The sequence below is a fragment of the Passer domesticus genome, chromosome 22, assembly GCF_036417665.1.
Source record: "Passer domesticus isolate bPasDom1 chromosome 22, bPasDom1.hap1, whole genome shotgun sequence".
NCBI classification, from domain to species: domain Eukaryota; kingdom Metazoa; phylum Chordata; class Aves; order Passeriformes; family Passeridae; genus Passer; species Passer domesticus.
The window spans coordinates 1482420-1503787 of NC_087495.1; the positions used below are offsets into that span (position 1 = coordinate 1482420).

At 51.9% G+C, this 21368-nt stretch overlaps 1 protein-coding gene across 1 annotated transcript in view; it reads left to right on the plus strand.

The window, feature by feature from the left end:
* IFFO2 (intermediate filament family orphan 2) overlaps positions 1 to 21368 on the plus strand; it is a 47845-nt gene that overhangs the window by 18080 nt on the left and 8397 nt on the right. Inside the window, exons 2-8 of the mRNA XM_064397323.1 lie at positions 8267 to 8327; positions 8653 to 8748; positions 11354 to 11494; positions 13438 to 13580; positions 16401 to 16521; positions 20513 to 20602; positions 21217 to 21347. Coding sequence (XP_064253393.1) covers positions 8267 to 8327; positions 8653 to 8748; positions 11354 to 11494; positions 13438 to 13580; positions 16401 to 16521; positions 20513 to 20602; positions 21217 to 21347 — 783 coding nt within the window. The remainder of the gene's footprint in view (positions 1 to 8266; positions 8328 to 8652; positions 8749 to 11353; positions 11495 to 13437; positions 13581 to 16400; positions 16522 to 20512; positions 20603 to 21216; positions 21348 to 21368) is intronic.

Consider the following 21368-nt stretch of genomic DNA (forward strand, 5'->3'; position numbering starts at 1 on the left):
ATGAAACTTTGGGAAGGAATTATCTAAGGAATTAATTTCCATGGCCAGGTTCTCCTCGGGAGCGTGTACTCCTGGCCATTGTGGGTGGGAGTTGTGGCTTTGGAGAATTCTCATGGGTTTAACCTGGTAAACAATGTTAAAAATCATTTGTAGCTGTGGAATAGGCACACCAGTGATAACCAGGCTGGGCTCTGTTGCCTTCAGGCTGATTTTTCTCTCCAGGAGAATAAGAAATGGGATTAGGCAAGGGAAGAGTGGGCAGCAGGAAGAAGAAGCTGAGATGTATGAAAACTTTTCTGTCCACACTTCTACTTGCAGAAGCTCTGGACTCTCCTGTGGAATGGCTTTGAAACCAGGGCAGTGATCAGATTTTCCTTCACTTGGCTGGGTGTGAGACTGGAAAAACAAATCAGCAGGTCTGTGCAAGGCCAGGGCATCTTGTGGGGGCTTCCTGCATTGTATGGAGCACCCCGAGAACCCCCAGAGCAGCCTCACCTGCCGTGCTGGGGCTGTTCTGAGGAGTTCCTCGTGTCCTTGGGAATGCATTTCTGTGCAGGGGCTGTGCAGGGACAGCCAGAGGGACCCTGGGCCCGTGCAGGGCTCAGAGGCAGCTGCAGCAGTGCCCTCCCGGAGCGGTGTGGTGGCAGGGAGGGGTCACACAGCAGCGGTGACTCGGAGCCCTGCAGGGTGTCACAGCCCCTGCGGGTCCTCCTGCTCTGCTCAGAGCCCCATAATTTTCCCTCTGAAGGAATGCAGGCACAGCTGCTGCTTTACTTGATGATGTTGACCTGTGGTGTCATTAAACCCGGGTTTTGTTTGAACAGCCCGTGTGGGCAGCGAGGAGACACAAAGGAACCTGCAGATGATTTTTATTGTGGTTCCACTAACAGGCTGGAGCATCTTCCTCGCTGGGTGTAATCAGGGGCTGTAATTAGGCAATGTTTTCCTGTAGAGTAACTCCTTTTAGCAATTTTCTTCACAAGGAATCGCTGTTCAAAGGTCTGCTTGCTGCTTTAAGTAGAGCCCAGGTCTGGAATAAGGCTTTAATATTAAACCTCTCCTTTGTGGGGAAACACCTGACAGGAGCAGTGCAAAGGGGGCAGGTTCTGCTCTGCAGAGATTGGATGTCTCACCATGGCTCCGGGGTAAACTCCCCCGTGGCTCTGATGTTTGGGAAGTTTTGCTCTGCAGAGATTTGATGTCTCACAATAGACTCAGGGATGAACTCCCCCGTGGCTCTGATGTTTGGGAATTTTGGTGCTGGAATGGTTTTTGGCAAAAGAGCTTCTGTGGAGAGGGTGTTGCAAGAGGCAGAAACACAACTTCACTGAGTGCTGCATGCTCTGTTCCAGCCAGGCTCTAATGGAATCAGCCCTTCCCATTAAATTAATATCTTCTCCATGGAGCCCATCAAGGAACATTTAATTTGCTTCAATGAGGCTGGGCATGTGGGATCAACATGATCAAGGCTTGGGATAATCAGGAGGAATCCCTGTGTTGTACAGCATCTTAAAAATGCTCATTTAGACAGAGGTAGCAATTGTGAAGAATCTAATTGGTTGATGCAATTTTATGTCTAATTTAGTGCAAAAGGAAAACGGTGCAAAAGGAAAACTGGAAGGAAAATGATCTCTTAGGAAAGGATTCCAAAATCAGAGAGAATGGTGAATTGTTCATTTGTTTTGGGTTCGTTTGTTTTGGGGTTTTTTTTGTTTGGTTGTTTTGTTTTTGGTTTTTTTTTTTTTTTTTTTTTTTGGTGGGTAGTTTTTTTGTTTTGGGTTGGGGTTTTTTGGTTTTTTTTTTGGTTTTTTGGTTGGTTTTTTTTTGCCTCTTTTGATTTATTTAACAAGAGCCAGGAGTTTGTGGTTGCCCTGTACCTGGAAGTGTCCAAGGCCAGGCTGGATGGGGCTTGGAGCACCCTGGGGTGGTGGAAGGTGTCCTTGCCCATGGCAGGGGGTGGAATGGGATAATCTTTAAGCTCCTTCCAACCCAAACCACGCTGGGATTCCATGGAAAGTAAAGAAAGCTTCTTAGAGTTCTTTTTTAAAAATGAAATCTGTCTTGTGTGGTTCAGACCTTTTGAGCTCCTGCAGCTGTTTGTGTTTACAGCCCCAAGCTCCCTTCCAGCCCCAGGAATGGTTTGCTGAGGGGGCACAGGTGGCTCTTCCCCTGGCTGACAAATGGTTAAACGGACCTGGCAGTGCTTTGGTGTCATGAGGGCTTCTCTGGATGTGTTTGGAAGGTGTGGAACACGATCCTGGGCAGCCAGACCCCTGCCCAGGTGGGATCAGGGGTGTTCATCTGGGGGCTGCCAAGTCCGTGGCAGTGCCACCAGTGCCCCCTGAGCTGCTGCTGGCTGCTCTGTGCCTGTGGGATGGCATCTGTGGGCACGTCCTGCACCCCTGGGCCAGGCCTGGGCAACGGCCAGGGGCTGAGCCGTGCCCAGCGTGGCGTGGGGTCACACGGTGCCAGCGTGGGGTCACACAGTGCCAGCACAATGTGGGGTCACACGATGCCACTGTGGGTCACATGGTGCCAGTGCAGTGTGGGGTCACACGGTGCCAGCACAGGTCACACAGTGCCACTGTGGGTCACACAGTGCCACTGTGGGTCACACGGTGCCAGCATGGGCACAGCCTCATGTGGGCACAGCCTCGTGCTCAGGGCTCCTGTGAGTGCTACATGGTGCCAGTGCAGGCATGGCCTCATGCTTGGGGCTCCTGTGGGTGCCACACGGTGCCATTGTGGGCACAGCCTCGTGCTCAGGCTCCTGTGGGTGCCACCCAGGCACTGGAGCAGCCCAGCCCCGCTGGTGGGAAGGTGGGAGCACAAGGCCAGTACTGGGAGCAGGGCACAGCCTCGGTGCTGGGGGCATCCCTGGCAGCTGGGCTGTGCCAGGGAGGTGCCCCTGTCCCCCAGGAGAGCGGGGCTGGTGCCACGCTGGAGTGCTGCAGGGAAATGCAATGGTTCTGTTCCCTGCTGGCTGTTCTGGGTGTTGGTGTGTTTGGGAATTGTCAGTTCCTGTCTCCATGGGCATTTTATGGGTACTGCTCAAATCACTGCTTCAGTTTCCCCTTGTGGACTTAAACCTGATACCTCTGGAGCCCTTCCCTTCCCTTCCCTTCCCTTCCCTTCCCTTCCCTTCCCTTCCCTTCCCTTCCCTTCCCTTCCCTTCCCTTCCCTTCCCTTCCCTTCCCTTCCCTTCCCTTCCCTTCCCTTCCCTTCCCTTCCCTTCCCTTCCCTTCCCTTCCCTTCCCTTCCCTTCCCTTCCCTTCCCTTCCCTTCCCTTCCCTTCCCTTCCCTTCCCTTCCCTTCCCTTCCCTTCCCTTCCCTTCCCTTCCCTTCCCTTCCCTTCCCTTCCCTTCCCTTCCCTTTTTTGGGGGATTTTCTTCCTCCACAACCCTACAAAGAAGGGTCTTCCTGAAGAGTTTTTCTTATGGAATAAATACTTTGTCATTAAGTATGAGTTGATGAATGTTTCATTCCTTGAGGGAGGGATATTTTTAATGAAAGAATAATCAGTTGATACCATCAGGCGTCATTAATGATCAGCTGCTCTGTTTGTGCCTTTCTGCCTTGAGCAAAACCATTCTGAACCCCGTGTGTTTGTACCTGGTGCCTTCTGTGAGCACGTTGTTCATTGCTTAAATCAAACCAGACATCTAAACTCCCTCCAAAAGGCAATTATTGAACAGCTCTCGGCAAGGCAAACTTGTCTGGAACTGGTTTGCTGTTCCAAAGGGGTTTTTGGGAATCTGCTGCCCTTCCCTGGTGTGTGTTCCTGAAGTGGATGTGGTGCTGGGACAGGAGAAAGGAAGAGGATCCCGTTCCTTGAGAGGGGTTTTGAGGCAGTGCTGATGCCTTGGGAAGGCTGAGCTAGAACAGAGACTGGACAGAGCTAAGGAATGAAGTAGGGATTTATTGAAAGGATCTCCTCATGGATCCACCTTGGGCAGTGCAAGAGCCCAGCCAGGGTACAACCAAAATGAACCAAAATGGCCCCAAAATGAACCCAAGATGAACCAAAAGGGCACAAAATGAACCCAAGATGAACCAAAAGGGCACAAAATGAACCCAAGGTGAACCAAAAGGGCACAAAATGAACCCAAGATGAACCAAAATGGTCCCAAAATGCACGACCAGTCACAGGGTCTCTCACTTTTATCAGTTCTGCTCCATTTGCAGATTGGAGTTAATTGTCCAGTTCCAGCTTTAGCCCATGCAGTCCCATCTTCTTTTTCTCTCTTTCCCATCCTGTTTTTCTCTCTTCAGCCCACGGTGTTTGTGCTCCTGGGCTGAGATTTGGATCATTTGTCCTTGGTCCCAGCTGGAGCAGGAATTGTTTTGTCTCCCTGCTCTGTGCAGAGAGCTCGCCATGCCCTGATGGGAACCCAGACCCACACACTAGAGCAGCTCAGAATGTGAAAATAGAAAAGCCATACCTGAGATATCAGCACAGAATCTGAAAAATAGAAAATCTAAACCTGAGACATCAGCACAGAATCTGAAAAATAGAAAATCTAAACCTGAGGCATTAGGGCAGTGTTTTGGGGCTCGTGCCAGCACCGAGCTTGGTGCAATTCCATGAGCACTGAGGCTGGAAAAGCTGGAGAAGCTTTTAAGGGCTGTTATCCCGAGGAGTCTCCATCTCTTTCCTGGGAGCTGGTGGCTGCTCTCCCAACTTCCGAGGGACAGAGCTGTGCTGTGACTCAGCTTTACAGGAGCACTGCTTTAAGCCACGCTGATCCCGACTGCTCCGGGGCTTGTTTGCCCCGTGTCCTTCCCACAGAGCCGGCCTTCCTTTGTTCTCCCCTCAGACGTGAGGCAGGGCCGAGCCGGCCCGAGGAGTGACGGAATGGCCCTGGAATGTGAGAATGTGATGTGTCACATCTGGGAAAAAAGGGCTTCAGAAAAGTCAGGCTTGCCCTTTATTCGCGGGTGGATGGGACTGACACGTCCTTGGAAGGTGGGAAAGAAGGGAGGGAAAAAAAAGCCTGGCTTAGGCATGAACAAATTCATGTCGCTGATCTTTTTTTAGAAGAAACAACTCAAAATGTAATGAAAAGCCCCAGAGTCTGGGAGCTTTGGATGGCGATGTATCTGAGTCAGAAAAAGGATTTTTGGATGCAGCTGGAAACCATTGCAATTGCTGCGTGCGAGCCAAGAAATGAAGCGTGTTTGGGGAGCAGCAGCAGTTCATATCCTGCTGCCATGGGAAGGCTGCTGGCTTTCCAGCCATTTCCCATTTGGGTATTGCAGAATTTAGAATCGTGGAGTCTCCTGGGTGGGAAGGGACCCAGAGGGATCAGGGAGCTCCTGCTGAGCAGAGCTGGGGGTGCTCCCCTCTCCCTTGGGATGGAGGCAGCTCCTGGAGCTGTTGGGCCCTTCCGTGGGCATTTTGGGCTGCATTCCTCTGGTTCTGTGTGCCAGGGCCTGCTGGGGTTACAGTTTGACCTCAGATGGTAACTGAGGAGAGAAAAACTGATTAATGTAAATGACCAGGAGAATAATGGAGGGTGGTGAATAATAAAGGCAGCAGAGCCATAATTAGCATCCTCTCAGTGCCCTGGCTCCTGGATTTTGGGAATGTGCAGCAGCATGGCTTCCAAGGTCCCTTTAAAGTCGGGTGTGCTGCAGCAAACACAGGATGATCACAGAATGAGCAATCTTATTGTCTCACCTCCCTGGAAGTTGAGATGCACAATTAATCCTCCTCTCCATTGTCATCCCCTGCCTGGCTCTGTCCTCTCTTCACTGTGAATATTCTCCCGAGGTTTAAGTGTGAGGGGAAAGTAAGATTGGCATTTTGAGCTGGTAAATGAGGTTAATCAGCTTGGTGGTGGGTGGGAGGAACGTGCTCTGGGGTTAAGAATTTGATATTAATGGTTAGCAGGACCCTCCTTGCCAGACCTGTGAAAATTCCCTTCAGTCAGGCAGGAACTTTAAAAAAATCTGGTGAAAAACTGGTTAGAACAGATTAAAAATCACCTGATGGTTTTACTGTTGCTGTAATTCAGAGAAACAGGGACTGTGGGTGGGAGGGTGTCTGGAAGGTGGCACCTTTCCCCCTCTCCCGAAGGAGACACTGGTTTGGGTTTGCTGGGCAGGAATTAGGGCTGTACATCTCTGCAAAAGGCACCAAGCAAAGAAATGGAGCTGCTGGGATGCCTGCAGGACGGGGGAGGTTGGTCTGAGCAGGGATGTGTAATTCTGGCAGCTGCCGGGCTGACCTGCTGGCAGGAACTCGAATCCTTTCTCCTGCCTTTTGGCAGAGTCAGGGAAAACACACAGATGACGTTCTCCCAAAATCCCTCCCTCCCTCTGCAGAAGGCAGGGTGAGGAGGCAATAATCCAGCAGGAGGGCTGGATGCAGCCAGGATCCCTCCCCCCAGGAGTTCAAACCTTGAGAAGCAGCAGATCAATTTTTGCAGTGTCGGCTCGACTCCCATCCACCACTGGCAGCAGAGGCAGGAGGGATGACTGCCCTGTAACAGCAGAGGCAGCTCACAGATTGCCAATATAATTGCCTGCTTTAATTAATTTCACCTTCTTGCCTCTGATGTTAGAACGTGAAAGGCAAAGTTGCTATTTTTATAGCAATGCACATGTAATTAGTGCAAAACCCACCCAGGGCATGGAAATCCGAGCTGCAACGTTTGGTGACAAATGCAAATCCCAGCCTAAATATTTTCCCCAGCTTGGCAGTGAATCGATGCTGGTAAAAAGATGCACAACAAGTTGTCCTGCAGAAATGCAGCTCTCACAGGCTGCTGTGCTGGATGTTCCTGCCCCCAGCAGCAGGAAGAGTGGCTGGGGTGGGAATGTCCTCGGAGCTGCACCGTGTCCTTCCTTCCTTCCCTGCCAGACATCCCCTCCATCCTTCCAGGTGGGATGAACTCTGCCCTGTGAGGGCAGAGCTGTGCCCAGGGGCACAGGGTGCTGTGGGCATCAGAGCAGCCTCCATGGGGTCATCCTGCATGCAGCCAGCCATCCCCATGTGCTCTGGGCCCTGGAAGATGGGCTGAATCCGTGTATTTTGCTGGATTTCACCCTGTGATTTCTTTGATTGTGTGGATTTCTGGCCTCACAGTTCCAGCTGAACTCTTGAGAAGTGTTGAGGTAGCAACAGAAATGGTTGTGATGGCACGTGCAGAGTCTTGTTTACACGATTCTTTTTCATTTGTGGTATCCAAAGTTTCTTTTCCAGGAGGGTGATTCCTGTTGTCCCAGCGGACAGGCAGGTCTGGGGTGGCACTGGTGCCTGTTCCAAGAGGGGCACACACTTGGCCTTCCCTCTCCTGCCAAACTCAAACCTTCCCCTGTCTATGGATGTGTATCATCATCTTTCCAGTTAATTTGGGCACATTCTGGGTTTGCTGTAAAGGGTTTCAGTGCTTAAAAACAGATTTTTATTTTTTTAACACTTAAAATAATTGTCGGACCCCAGAACGATTTGGGTTGGAAACAGCCTTAAAGTCACCTTGTTTCACTCCCTTCCACAGGCCGGGCTGCTCAGAGCCCCACTAATGACCTCAGACACTGTGAGAGCTTTAATTAAATGTCAGCTCTTCTCCTTCCCTGCCACCCCAGCACTGAGGGTGGGCACCCAGCACTCGGGGATTGTTGCAGTGCTCTCCTGGCAGCTGGAGGGCTGGGAAGTGGCTGGGGCATGGAGATCAGTGAGGATTTGGATACAGGAGGCACAGAAACACATGGACTGCTTGGACTGAACTGGGAAACTGGAACATTTTTGATTGACATGAGTTCCCGGATTCTTTCTGGACTGAAAACTTCCCACCTCATTTGCAGCCAAATATCAAATGAACTGAAAGAGGGGAAATTTAGGTTAGAAATGAGGAAGGAATTGTTCCTGTGAGGGTGGGGCCTGGCACAGGCTGCCCAGAGGTGCTGAGGCTGCCCCTGAACCCCTGGCAGTGTCCAAGGCCAGGCTGGAACAGCCTGGGGTAGTGGAAGGTGATCTTTGAGGGGATGGCTGGATCCCTGGAATGGGATCTTGGAGCTCCCTCCCAGCCCAAAGCTCTGTGTTCCCTGATTGTGCTGTGTGGGAGAGCAGGAGGAATGCTGGTCCCAATAAAAGCAGAGACAGCTTTCCTTCCCTCACAGACTCCCTGCTCTGTTTGAGGGACACCATCTGCTCTGCATTTCCAGTAACTGTCATCCTCCCACGGCCATCAGGACACTTGTGATTCTCAGGGGGAAAGGCACTTTTCTCTGTAATTAACACTTTGCACCTCTTGTCTTTCAGATGGGAAGAGGAGCTGACCAGAAGGATGAGCCTGGAATCCATGGTGGAAACCCTGAGAGAGGTGAGATTTGGGGTGAAAGGTGCAGGGAGTTCTGCACCTCTGTGCATGCTGCACAGCATTTTATTTGTCTTTTCATTAAAAATTTGCCTTCTAGCTAGAGTAGCTGTGCAGCTGCAGGGGACAGTGCTAATGTTGGGGAGCTGGAGCAGGAAATTATGAAGTTTGTGACAAAGTGGGAGGAGGGAGTGGAATTTACAACGGAGGATGACAATTAAATTTCACTGAAGAATGGAGTTCCATTCTACCCCCCTTTTTAAGCAGCCTGCTCAGGCTCAGTGGGGAGCTGGGCTCTCCCCTCTCACCTCCCGGCTGCTTTCCCTTGCAGGAGGCCCAGGAAGCAGAAGCTCTCCAGGAGGAGCTGAATGAGAAGATTGAGAGGCTGAAGGCAGAGCTGGTGGTGTTTAAGGGTCTGATGAGTGATGTAAGTACAGAGGGCCCTCTGTGGGTGTGTGTCCTGCACATGGCTTCATCCACAGCCAGGTGATTAGCGAGTGCTGCTGTGTAATTAGCGAGTGCTGCTGTGTAATTAGTGATGGCTGCTGGGATCTAATGCATCAGACAGATCCCCCTCCCCTGCTTCCTGTCTGGTCTGTGTGGAGATGCATTAACTGCTGCTTACCCATAACCAGCACTCTGCCCTCCCCTCCCCTCCCCACAGCTGCTGGGCAGCCTCGGATCTGGGAGAACAGGGCTGGAGAAGTCCCAGCCTGGGGAGCAGCCTCAGCCCTGGGCAGCTCCAGGAGCTGCTGGCACGGGGACCTCGCCTGGAGTCGTGCAGAAAAATCCTGTTCCTAAAGGAGCACGTTGTGTGGAATCATGGACTGCTTTGGGTTGGAAGGAGCTTAAAGATCATCCTGTTCCACCCCTGCCATGGCAGGGACACCTTCCCCTGTCCCAGGCTGCTCCAGGCCCTGTCCAGCCTGGCCTTGGGCACTGCCAGGGATGCAGGGGCAGCCACAGCTGCTCTGGGCACCTGTGCCAGGGCCTGCCCACCCTCACAGGGAGGAATAAGTGTTTTTCCCGTCTCCCTAAATGAGCTCTGAAAAGATGAATTCTGGTTCAGGTATTGGCTTTGCTTCCAGGGCTGGTTCAAGCTCATGGCTTAAAAAAAAAAAAAAAAAAAAAGGAAAGAAAGTATCTAATGAGACATGAGGAAACTCCTGAGAAAACAAAACTTTTTTTCTGAGTTCTCTTCAAAGCCAGAGGATCTTTTAGGCCCTGAGTGGATAAAATTATTTTATTTAGAGGTGAGGTCATGCAGATATCTGGAAAGATAAGCCAGGTGAACATTAAGGTGCCTTTCTCAGTAAGTCTGAGGTAGTGCTGAAGCCACTTGTCTGAGGAATAAAAACCCTGTTACGCTGATTTATTCTGTAATTTTTGCACACAACAGCCTTCCCCTGACTTCACAGAAACCTGCAGAACCCGCTCCCAGGTGTCAAATCCATTCTCTCAGGGCCACTAGATCTGCTCATGGGAAATTTGGCAATTAGCTGTGTGTCCTTCTGGTGGTTAATGAAGGGTGGCCGTGCTGGGTTGGAGCCTGGAGGGGAGAGGCTGCTGGGGCTGGGGCCTGACTTCATTCACCCGGGAGCTGCTGTGTGTGCAGAGAGGGAGGTGGTGCTGCAGGCAAACATCCTCTGGGCTCAGGGAAAGTGCTCTGGGCAGGCTCCAAGGGATGAGGGAGTCCAAGGAAAGCACTGCGAGTGCTTGTTTGAGCCTCACTGGGCAAATATTTAGAATAGAGAAGTGCAAAATGTTGGCACGTGGCTCTTTCCTTCCTGCAGATAAGGATCAGCAGCTCAGTGGTGAGATTGTGAGTGTGTCAGTGTTGAGAGATTTATTTTCCTCAGAGTGTCTGGAAAACACAAAGCTCCAAAGATGGTTCACAGGGGAGAAGACTCTGTGTAAAAATTTAAACCAAAAAACCTCAAATTCTAAAGGTTTGAGGTTTAAATTTTGGTTTAAACTCACAGGGCCTGGAGAAGACTGTGTAAAAATTTAAAACTATAAATGGTGGGAAAAAGCAGATCAAACCAACAAAAAGCCCAAAGCTTTCCTCTTGGAAAAGGGATTTGTTGTTTAAGAATGGTCTGCAAAAGGTTTTTCCACTTTTGTGTCCCAGGTGGAAGCATGGCTTAGGAGTGGAACTGTCCAGGAGAGCAAGTCTCAACTGGGATGGAAAATATGCTTTGGGGGTTTTTTAATGTTTCTTCCTTCATGAGGAGCCAGATGTTCTGTCTGAGTGGGAGTACCTCAGCAATTAGAGCCACTACAAGGCAGTATTTTTCACGCAGAAATTTTCATGCAGGACTTTTGCTGGGCTGGAAGCCAGGCTAGTGCCAGGGAGGAGTGTTCTCTGTGCCAAGGTTTTCATGGATCTCCTTGGATCCAGTCAGGATTTGCTGGTCCCATGCTCTGTGTGCAGTTGCTGTGGAGCCTGGATTCTGGTTTATCAGCAGCTTCTCTGTGCAGGCACAACTTTTGTGTCTGAAAGAGGGGAAGTGTTGCATCCTCACCAGGACTGACATTTCATCTGCACACAGTACACAGGGGGGTGCTCTCCATTTTTAAAGTGTTATTTATGGAATCCCAGAATGGTTTGGGATGGAAGGGACCTTCAGGACAATCCAGCCCCACCCCCTGGCCTGGGCAGGGTCTCCTTCCACTGTCCCAGGGTGCTCCAAGCCCAGCTTGAGCACTTCCAGGGCCGGGGCAGCCCCAGCTTCTCTGGGCATTGCATTGTCCCGCCCTGTTCCTGACCCACCGAGGCTCCCCTTGCCACACTGAGCACTTGTTCTGGGGTGGGTGCAGGTTTTTTTTCCACGGCAAATCCCTCTGAGTTGGAGCTCGGTTAAAATCAGGGGTGAGCTGTGGAGTCCTGAGACTGCCCGTGCTCTGCTGCCCCAGAACAGGGTGTGATGTTTAGCACTGGTGTGGCCTGGGGTTCCAGAGATACTGTGGGGTATCTCTTCTTGCCTGAACTGTCTAATAATAGAAGATAATCCCTGCTGTCCTTCCTGCAGCCCATGACAGACCTGGACACAAAGATCCAAGAAAAGGCCATGAAGGTGGACATGGACATCTGCCGCCGAATCGATATCACGGCCAAGCTGTGCGATGTCGCGCAGCAGCGCAACTCGGAAGACGTTTCCAAGATTTTCCAGGTGATTAGGCCCTGAATTTTCCATAGGGCAGGGCAGAGGGAGCAGGGCTGAGCAGTGTGGCCCAGGTCATTTGCCTTTTCTTGAACTCTCTCTCCATAGCCGTATTTCCCCCGCTCTCTGTCAGGGTGGCTCTGCTGCAGGAGCTGCTGCAGCACCAGGAGCACAAAGTGCAGAGAGTTTAAGAAAAAAGGAGTCCCAGGATGATCTTTAAGCTATCCTATGAGTCTGATATTAGTCTGTACTGAATGCAGGGAAAAAAAGCAGTGCTACAGGGTCTAGGTTTGTGTGATTCCTCCCTCCCATTTGTTCCCTTCACAAGTGACAGGTTTTAAGCTCGTGGAACTGTCATCTGAATGTTCTTATTTCTGGCTCGAGCTCTGTGGCCAGAAATAACATTTCTGTGATGGTGAGCTCTGGCTGCTCCAGTTGCTTTCCTTGGAGCTCCTTGGAGCTCGAAGGAAAATCCTTTAATTTGCTCCAAAAGCGAGCAGTGACAGCTCTGCCTGGATCAAGGCTGTCACTCCCAGTGCAGCTGGTCTTGTCACAACTGCAGTTTCAGCTCTGATTAACCCACCTTCCTTCTGCTTCCATCTAAATGTGTCTTGCTCAGGCTTTCAGTAAATCTGATGCTTTTCTGTGTGTAGTGATAGCACACTGTGTGCTAAGTGCTGTCCAGAAACACTGTAAAAGATCCTTGTGGGCTTTTTTGTGAAGCTGCTGAAATGTTTGATGTTTTTTATCCCCTTGTGTTCCCCAAAAGACTCAAACCTCCTCAAAGGAAGACTATTTATCTGGCAAGCTGAGCCACTGTATGGTGCCAGGGCCTCCTCCTTGTCTCTGAGAATTGCTGAGTCTTTCTGCTCAGAGGTGACTGCAGAGCACACTCCTGGTCAGGCCTGCAGGGGTTAAAATGACCAGGAGAACAACACCTTGGAGAACAAGGCCAGCAAGGGATGGTTTGTGTGCCAGGAAGAGGGAAAACTGCTGTAGCTTGGGAGTGGATTGTGTGTTTGTGGTTCTGGCACCAGCTGGGAGCATGCTGTGTTCCCAGCCCTCTGGGATCCTCTGGGATCTGGGGGCATCCTGTGTGTTCCCATCTCTCTGGGATCCTCTGGGATAATTCTGTGTGTTCCCATCTGGGATCCTCTGGGATAATTCAGTGTGTTCCCAGCCCCCTGGGATCCTCTGGGATAATTCTGTGCGTTCCCATCTGGGATCCTCTGGGATAATTCAGTGTGTTCCCATCTCTCTGGGATCCTCTGGGATAATTCAGTGTGTTCCCATCTCTCTGGGATGCTCTGGGATAATTCTGTGTGTTCCCAGCCCTCTGGGATGCTCTAGGAGCATCCTGTGTGTTCCCTCTGTGCCCCTTGCAGGGCTGTCCCTTGAGTTCCCCCTTTCTTGGGGGCTGTCCAGGCTTTTCCATGGCTCAGCCAACCCTTCTTGTGTGCTGAGGATCCTCAATCTGCTGCTGGGGGTGGGAAATTTATTCCCTGGAAAAAGGTTCTCTGAAGGTTGCTCCCTGGAATAAAGGCTCTCTGGAAATTCCTCCCTGGAATAAAGGCTCTCTGGAAAGGTTTCCTGTCTGTTCCTTGCTGGGGTTCTGTGCTGAAGGCCACACCTGTGGTGGTGGCAGGAGAGGGAGAGTTCTGTCACTGCTCTCTGCTGCCCTTTCTGCTTTGCCCTGGCTCATCCCAGCCTTCCCCTGGCTCATCCCAGCCTCTGCATGGCCTCTGGCAGGAGGCAGGCCGAGCTCAGGGAGCACATGGACACGGCCAGAGCGCCGGCAGCCCGCAGCTCGCTTTGCTCCCCCAGCTGCTCCCTGTGCACGCTGGAACCCCTGGATCCCGGGGCTGCCGGGATCCCCCATCAGCCCCTCTCCCCTCCCTGCACCCCCTTCCCCTCGCCGGGCCCTGCAGTCACTGCTGCTCTCTGCACCCCAGGTGGCTTCCAAGAAGAAGGAGCGCAAGCTGCCGTCGGACGAGGAGCTGTCGGAGCAGGACGCCGACAACGGGCGCTTCTCGGATGACGAGGTCAGCTGCTCCCTCAACATCACGGATGAGATGAAGAGGATGTTCAACCAGCTGTGAGTACCCCAGAAAGCTGCTCCTGACAGGCAGCCTGAGCCTGGAAGCTCTGCGCTGGCAGCGTGGCACGGGCCAGGAGGCTTTGGGGAAGTTCAAATAAAATGATCAGATTTCTGCTCCTCCCTCAAGTGGGAGGAGCTACAGAGGATGTAAAAAATACAAACTGGTTTTGCTGTTCTGGGTTGCTGCAAAAGAGGAAAAATGCAACAAAAAGGAGTCAAAACCAGGAGTCTGTTCTGCATCTTGGGCTGAATATTTGAGTTCTGGAGTTTGCTGCTGCTTGGCTGGATAGAATTTGAGCTGAAAGCTCAGCTTGGGGTGGACAGAAACCTCTCAAGTTTTTTGGGATGTTTTTCAGTTGGGCTGCAGGCAAATGGGAGGGGTGGATCTATCTGGAAGATCAGTGGACAGCAATTTATAGATGTCAGGAACGTTGGTGTTGTCAGCTGTTGCTGCAAAGTCCAGTCTCCCACATTTGGATAACTGGAGTTTATTTTACCTAAACTAAATCTTTTTGCCTAAAGCTTCACCCCAAACCAAAACTTACCCCAAACCACATTCCTCCCACAAAGGAAGTTTGTAGCAGCCCAGGAGGGACTCTCAGCACGTGCTGCTGCCCTGAGCAGTTCAGGGAGGTGGCTGGAGGTGTGCCTTGTGTCCCCTTCTCCCATCAGGGCCAGGATGGGGGTGGCCACAGCTTTTTGGGCTCTCTGCTGTTCTCTTTTGGCAGAGAAGAGCCCCATGCAGCACCGTGGGTGTGACCCCAGGGGGATGGGGCTGTCCCCTGCCAGCTCCTGCAGTGACAGCAGAGCAGAACTCCCAGAGCTTTCCCACCCAGGGCAGGACAGGGTTTGTGAGGGAGCACACGAGGGGTGGTCTGAGCACCCCCAGCTCCTCCTCTGCTCTCAGACACTGCCAGGAGTTCTGTTTCAGGGCAGCATTTCCTCCTTTCTGCCTGAATCCCCTGTGTGGGAGGGATGGTTTTTGCCAAAGCTGTGATGATTCCCCTTGTTAGGGCTCCTTTCAGATGTCTTTAGGCCCTCAGTAATAATCAGTGTAATAAATAGAGATTTTTGGCTTCTCCACTGCTAAATTCAGTGTGACAGCAGGCAGTGTGTGGACTTTTCAAAAAAGCAAAAAGTTAAATGTACCTGCTGGGTTGGTCATGCATTTAGGTTTTAATTTTGTTCCCAAACCTGCCCTGTTGGCAAGGGACAGGAGGTTTGTCTGGATCAGCAGCACTGTAAAAATGTCATTTTAAACACTTGGACACTCGTGATTGTGCCTTTTACAAATCCACTTCTTCAAACTGTTTTCTTTTTCCAAGATCTGTCTTGGTCAGAGAGCACAAAGGCTCCTGAGCTGACCTCACACAAAATCCAGTTGGTTTTGGTCCTGCCAATGAAATTCTTATCTCCTGGTCCTATTACCCGTGCCACAAAGTGCTACAGAGCCTTGTTCTATCAGGCTGGGGTGAAAGTGCTGGTGGCTCATTGGGGATGGGCCTGGGGTCTTTGTGGAGCAGGAAAAATAGCTTAGAGATAGATTGAGGAGCTGATATCATTAACAGAACAAAACAACTTGCTTTGTAGCTGTAATGAACTTAAATTTTAAGAATTAAGTAGCACAAAATCAGAACTGAAGTAGATTTTGTGTGAGGTCAGCTCAGGAGCCTTTGTGCTCTCTGACCAGGACATATCTTGGAAAAAGAAAACAGTTTGAATAAGTGGATTTACAAAAGACACAATCATGAGTGTCCAAGTGTTTAAAATGACATTTTTACAGTGCTGCTGATCCAGACAAACCTCCTGTCCCTTTGCCAAGCTCTGCAGCCTCCCGGGGCAGCATCGGGCTCCTTCCTGAGATGTTATCAGCTCAGAGGAAGTGAGCTAAAGCCATAAAAATGCATCAGCCTGGAATCCAGGCTGCTCAGAGAGAAATTCCAGCTCTTTGTCAGGGCTCCTTAACCACGATGAGGAGCAGCTACTGCTCTGTGCTCTGCAACTTTCCTTTATTGCACAAGGTTAGAGCAGATAACTGTGTGAAAGGCCACTCCTGCCCTGTGCTCTGCCCTGTGGCTGCAGCAGTGTCTGTGCTGCTCTGCACATCTTGGGGGCTCAGCCTTTTCATTCTTGTTCCTCCCAGCCCTGGTTCTTCCCAGCCCTGGGTCCTTCCAGCCCTGGTTCCTTCCAGTTTTGGGTTCCTTCCTGCCCTGGGTCCTTCCAGCCCCTGTTCCTTCCAGCCCTGGGCCCTTCCAGCCCTGGTTCCTTCCAGCCCTGGGCCCTTCCAGTCCCTGGTTCCTCCCAACTCTTGTTCCTCCCAGCCCCTGTTCCTCCCAGCCCCTGTTCCTCCCAGCCCTGGTTCCTCCCAGCCCAATTCCTCCCAGCCCTGGTTCCTCCCAGCCCTGCTGTGTTCCAAGGCTGCAGGGGAGCCCTTGGCCGAGCTCCCCTGTGAACCCCACGTGGGTTCTGAGCCCTGTGCCATCCCCTGAGCTGTGTTTGGGCTCCTTTCCTGTGGAGGAAAGAACAGCTCCAAACATTTCTGTGGTTTTGCAAAGAGGGGAAGCTACTGTGCAGCTCCATCTGGAGGGCAGAGGCAGGCCTTGTGCTCCAGCAGCAGCTCCAACAAGGATCCTTTATTGTGCCGTGGGGTGGCAGGGAGCCAGCAGAGAGGGGCCTGGCCTGGGCACAGGCTGTTGCTAAAAGCTGTGAGGATTTCCAGCCTCTTTCAGCTCTCATAGCCCATTTTTCTAGACAATTAATTAAAGGGCTGAGGGAGTGGGGCTGGGTGCTTTGGGTAATGCCTGTCTGCTCTCTCAGCCGTGAGACGTTTGATTTCGATGACGACTGTGACAGTTTAACGTGGGAGGAGAACGAGGAAACGCTGCTGCTGTGGGAGGACTTCACCAACTGCAACCCCTCCATTGACCTCCAGGGAGAGGTGAGTTCATTCCCGTTATTTTCTCCAAGTCTTCTCTGCAGAAACTCTCCCTCAGCTGCTCCTTTACAGCCATTTGAGCCTGTGGGTCTTGGACTGGTGATCTAGTTTGCCCCACAGACTGACTTTGATTTTAAAATCCTCTTAGTGCTTTCCCTCTGAGTTTGATTTGTAGTCTGTGCAATCACTTTATTGGCCAAACTTTACTTCCTTGGCTCCTTCAGACTGAGTATTTAAAATACTGAGTGAGAGGTGAAGGATCCAAGTTGTCTGTTCCAGGAGCACCCAGGAATTTCTCACCCTTCAGAGCTTTCTCTAAAGCTCTGGGCTGACAGGAGGGAGGTTCAGATTTGATTTTAGGAAAAAATCCTTCCCTGTGAGGGTGGGGAGGCCCTGGCACAGGATGCCCAGAGCAGCTCTAGCTGCTCCATCCCTGGAGGTGTCCAGGGCCAGGCTGGATGGGCTTGGGAGCAGCCTGGGACAGTGGAAGGTGTCCCTGCCCATGGCAGGGGGTGGAATGAGGTGAACTTTAAGCTCCTTGTAGCCCAAACCAGTCTGGGATTCTGTGATCTTCCACAGCACCTCACTTCCTCTGTGAATCATCATTCACACTTTGTTATGGTAACATGTGGAGTGCAGGGCCTGGGGTTGCACAGTTGTTCCTGTGGGGAGCTGAGCAACCTCGCGTGCTCTGGGGAGGTGTTGAAGGGTGTAAATCCCATCCCAGACAAAGAACCTGTGGCTGCAGGACCACAAAAAGCCCCAGGGATCCTCTGGACCCGTGAATCCTGGGCTTCCCTCTGCCCAGTCAGTGGGGATCTGCTGGCAGTGGTGGATAATGAACAGCTTCCTTTTAATCCTAAAATGCCAGGGAGAGGCAGCTACTCCAGAGCCTTCTTAAACCAGCCTGGAGAGGGCTGGGAATGGGCTAGGAATGACTGGAAATGGCTGGGAATGGGCTGGGAGTGGCAGGGAACAGTCTGGGAATATCTGGGAATGGATGGGAATGGGCTGGCAGTGGGAGGCAGTGGGGCTGGGACTGGCTGGGAATGGGGCTGGGAATGATGGATTGTCTGGGAATAGCCTGGGAATGACTGGGAATGGCAGGGAACAGCCTGGGAATGATGGAATGGCTGGGAATGGCCGTGTTTCTGCATCCTGAGCAGCACAGGCTGGGAGGTGGGAGATGATCCTGCTGCCTCCCAGCCAGGGAAGATGCTGAGGCAGCAGCCTGGGGATGTCTGGCTGCCAGGGCGTGTTCCTGTTCCACCTCCCCGTTCCTGGATCATCCATCCGGAGCTCAGGGAGCCTCTGGGGATTACTGGGAACTGCTGGGGCTGCAGAAACTGCGGGGAGCTGGAGCAGAGAGCAGCAGGGGGATAACAGGGACAGAGAGTGGCACAGGGATAACAGGGACAGAGAGAGGCACAGGGATAACAGGGACAGAGAGAGGCACAGGGATAACAGGGACAGAGAGAGGCACAGGGATAACGGGGACAGAGAGTGGCACTGGGATAACAGGGACAGAGAGTGGCACTGGGATAACAGGGACAGAGAGAGGCACAGGGATAACGGGGACAGAGAGTGGCACTGGGATAACAGGGACAGAGAGTGGCACTGGGATAACAGGGACAGAGAGTGGCACAGGGATAACAGGGACAGAGGGTGGCACTGGGATAACAGGGACAGAGAGTGGCACAGGGATAGCAGGGACAGAGAGTGGCACAGGGATAGCAGGGACAGAGAGTGGCACAGGGATAGCAGGGACAGAGAGTGGTACAGGGATAACAGGGACAGAGAGTGGCACTGGGATAACAGGGACAGAGAGTGGCACAGGGATAACAGGGACAGAGAGTGGCACTGGGATAACAGGGACAGAGAGTGGCACTGGGATAACAGGGACAGAGAGAGGCACAGGGATAACGGGGACAGAGAGTGGCACTGGGATAACAGGGACAGAGAGTGGCACTGGGATAACAGAGACAGAGAGTGGCACAGGGATAACAGGGACAGAGGGTGGCACTGGGATAACAGGGACAGAGAGTGGCACAGGGATAGCAGGGACAGAGAGTGGCACAGGGATAGCAGGGACAGAGAGTGGTACAGGGATAACAGGGACAGAGAGTGGCACTGGGATAACAGGGACAGAGAGTGGCACTGGGATAACAGAGACAGAGAGAGGCACAGGGATAACAGGGACAGAGTGGCACAGGGATAGCAGGGACAGAGAGAGGCACAGGGATAACAGGGACAGAGAATGGCACAGGGATAGCAGGGACAGAGAATGGCACAGGGATAGCAGGGACAGAGAATGGCACAGGGATAACAGGGACAGAGAGTGGCACAGGGATAGCAGGGACAGAGAGTGGCACAGGGATAACAGGGACAGAGTGGCACAGGGATAGCAGGAACAGAGAGTGGCACAGGGATAGCAGGGACAGAGAGTGGCACAGGGATAGCAGGAACAGAGAGTGGCACAGGGATAGCAGGGACAGAGGGTGGCACAGGGATAACAGGGACAGAGAGTGGCACAGGGATAGCAGGGACAGAGTGGCACAGGGATAGCAGGGACAGAGAGTGGCACAGGGATAACAGAGACAGAGAGTGGCACAGGGATAACAGAGACAGAGAGTGGCACAGGGATAGCAGGGACAGAGTGGCACAGGGATAGCAGGGACAGAGTGGCACAGGGATAACAGGGACAGAGAGTGGCACAGGGGTAGCAGGGACAGAGAGTGGCACAGGGGTAGCAGGAGCAGGAGAGTGGCACAGGGATAACAGGGACAGAGAGTGGCACAGGGATAACAAGAGCAGGAGAGTGGCAGTGATAACAGGAGAGGGAGAGTGGCAGGGTGATAACGAGGAGCCTCGTGCAGGAATTAATGACAGCTGATTTGCATACTCCGGGCGTGCCTGGCTAAGCACAGCAATAGCGCCGAGCCCAGGCCCCGCGCAGGGAAACTCTAAAGATTTTAAGAAGCTTAAATCCTTCTAAATGAAAATTATACAAGGAAAGGGTAGATTTGGCTTGTAGATGGAGGTTCAGAATAAAGACTGCTCCGGCTGTGCCTGCTCTTTAACATGTGCTTTACATGCCTGAATCTTCCTTCCGTGGGTTTTATTCCTTTCAAGTTCTTACATGCTGCCCTCGCCACCTTCTTTTATGACCTTCCTCCTTAAAGCTCTTCTGCATATAAAAGGATCAGCGGGATGATTCTTGTAACTCCAGGCTGGATAGCCTGGTGTGGGTACCAGGAATGAGCCCTGTAAATCTGCCACAGATGTGGCCAGAGCATGGAAACCCCATTAACACTATTGGTGCAGCTCTGTTAAATTGAGGATAATTTTTTAATGGAAAACGGAGGTGGCTGAGGGTTTGGAAGAGGGAACAGTGACATTGTGGTGCCTTTTTGGGCAGCACCAAGCAGCTCTGTGTGTTTGGGAGCCCAGACTGTGCTGTCAGTCCAAAGAAGGAGCTTTCCTGTGGGACAGCATTTGTTCCTGCTTTATCCAGCAGTGCAGGAATTCCAGTGGGAATCCGTGTGTGCACTGGAGAGTGATGATCTGTAACTGGAAAATGAGAATTCCAGTGCAAAGCTGGGAGTAGCAGGGTGGTCAGTGCAGGGAAAATGAAAAGTTTCATGGCTGGAGAGCAATTCCAGTCTGTCCAAGTGTGATCAGACTGTGAAAGGCTCAGGACAATCCGGGGGGTTGGTGCTTTGGAATGCAGCAGGTGCATGGGTTTAATTGCTGGAGCCTTGATCAGACCTGGCCTTTATGAGTCCAGAGCTGTGGTCATGGCACAGAAATGTGTTTTCCTGGTATGCCAGATGGAGGAAGAATATTCCTGGCCTGTGAAAAAATGTCTTTAAAAAATCAGTGCATGAAGGAACACAATAACCTGCATTTCCAGAGAAGTTAAATAAAATCTTCAGTTCTCTCCTGAATTTCTTTATTTCCTTGCTGATTTTTTGTGTCCTCCTCTCCCCTGCAGGAAGAAAACCTGGGAAACTTGATCCACGAGACAGAGTCTTTCTTCAAAACGAGAGACAAGGAGTACCAGGAGACAATAGGGCAGATAGAGGTGAGGAAGGGGAGTGTTCCTGACGGATGGACACAGCACAGCGCTGTGCTCTGGGGTGTCCCACAGGGAAGCAGGAATGTCCATATATCCAACAATGCAAAGGCATTTCCCTCTGGCGTGCCCTGGGGATTTTTCTAAATGCCATTCTCTGGGCTATTATTGCTCCATACTTCAGCACTGAGCATAAATCTGAGGCTGGTGGAGAGAGAACCTGCTGAACAAAGGGAATAAAACACACTCTTTTTCTTTTCCCCCCTTTGTTCTGCATGTCCGCCTCACCCTGGGAAGTGCTTCCCAGGACGTGGCCTCACAGGCTGCCAGAAGCAGCAGCTGGAGCTTCTCAAAATCTCTGTCCTGCCTGGAGCTGCATTCATTAATGACTGCCTGTTGACAAGCAGGGTGCCAAGAGCAGGAAGAGCCCTCCAGGGCTGTTCAGAACCAGTGCGAAGCTCTGACTGCCCCTCCTGGGCTCACGGGTGCATTGGCAGGCAGGAGCAGTGAGCTGAAATATTCTCTGTGGGGTGTTTGGGTGGGCTCTGGGCAGCTGAGGCAGCGTGAAGAGTGCAGGAGAAGTGGGATTGCTCCTCCCCTGAAGCTGATTCTTTGCCCTTCAGCTGGAACTGGCCACAGCCAAGAGCGACATGAACCGGCACCTGCACGAGTACATGGAGATGTGCAGCATGAAGCGGGGCCTGGACGTGCAGATGGAGACCTGCAGGAGGCTCATCAAGGGCTCAGCTGACAGGTGAGGGCTCCTTCCTGCTGC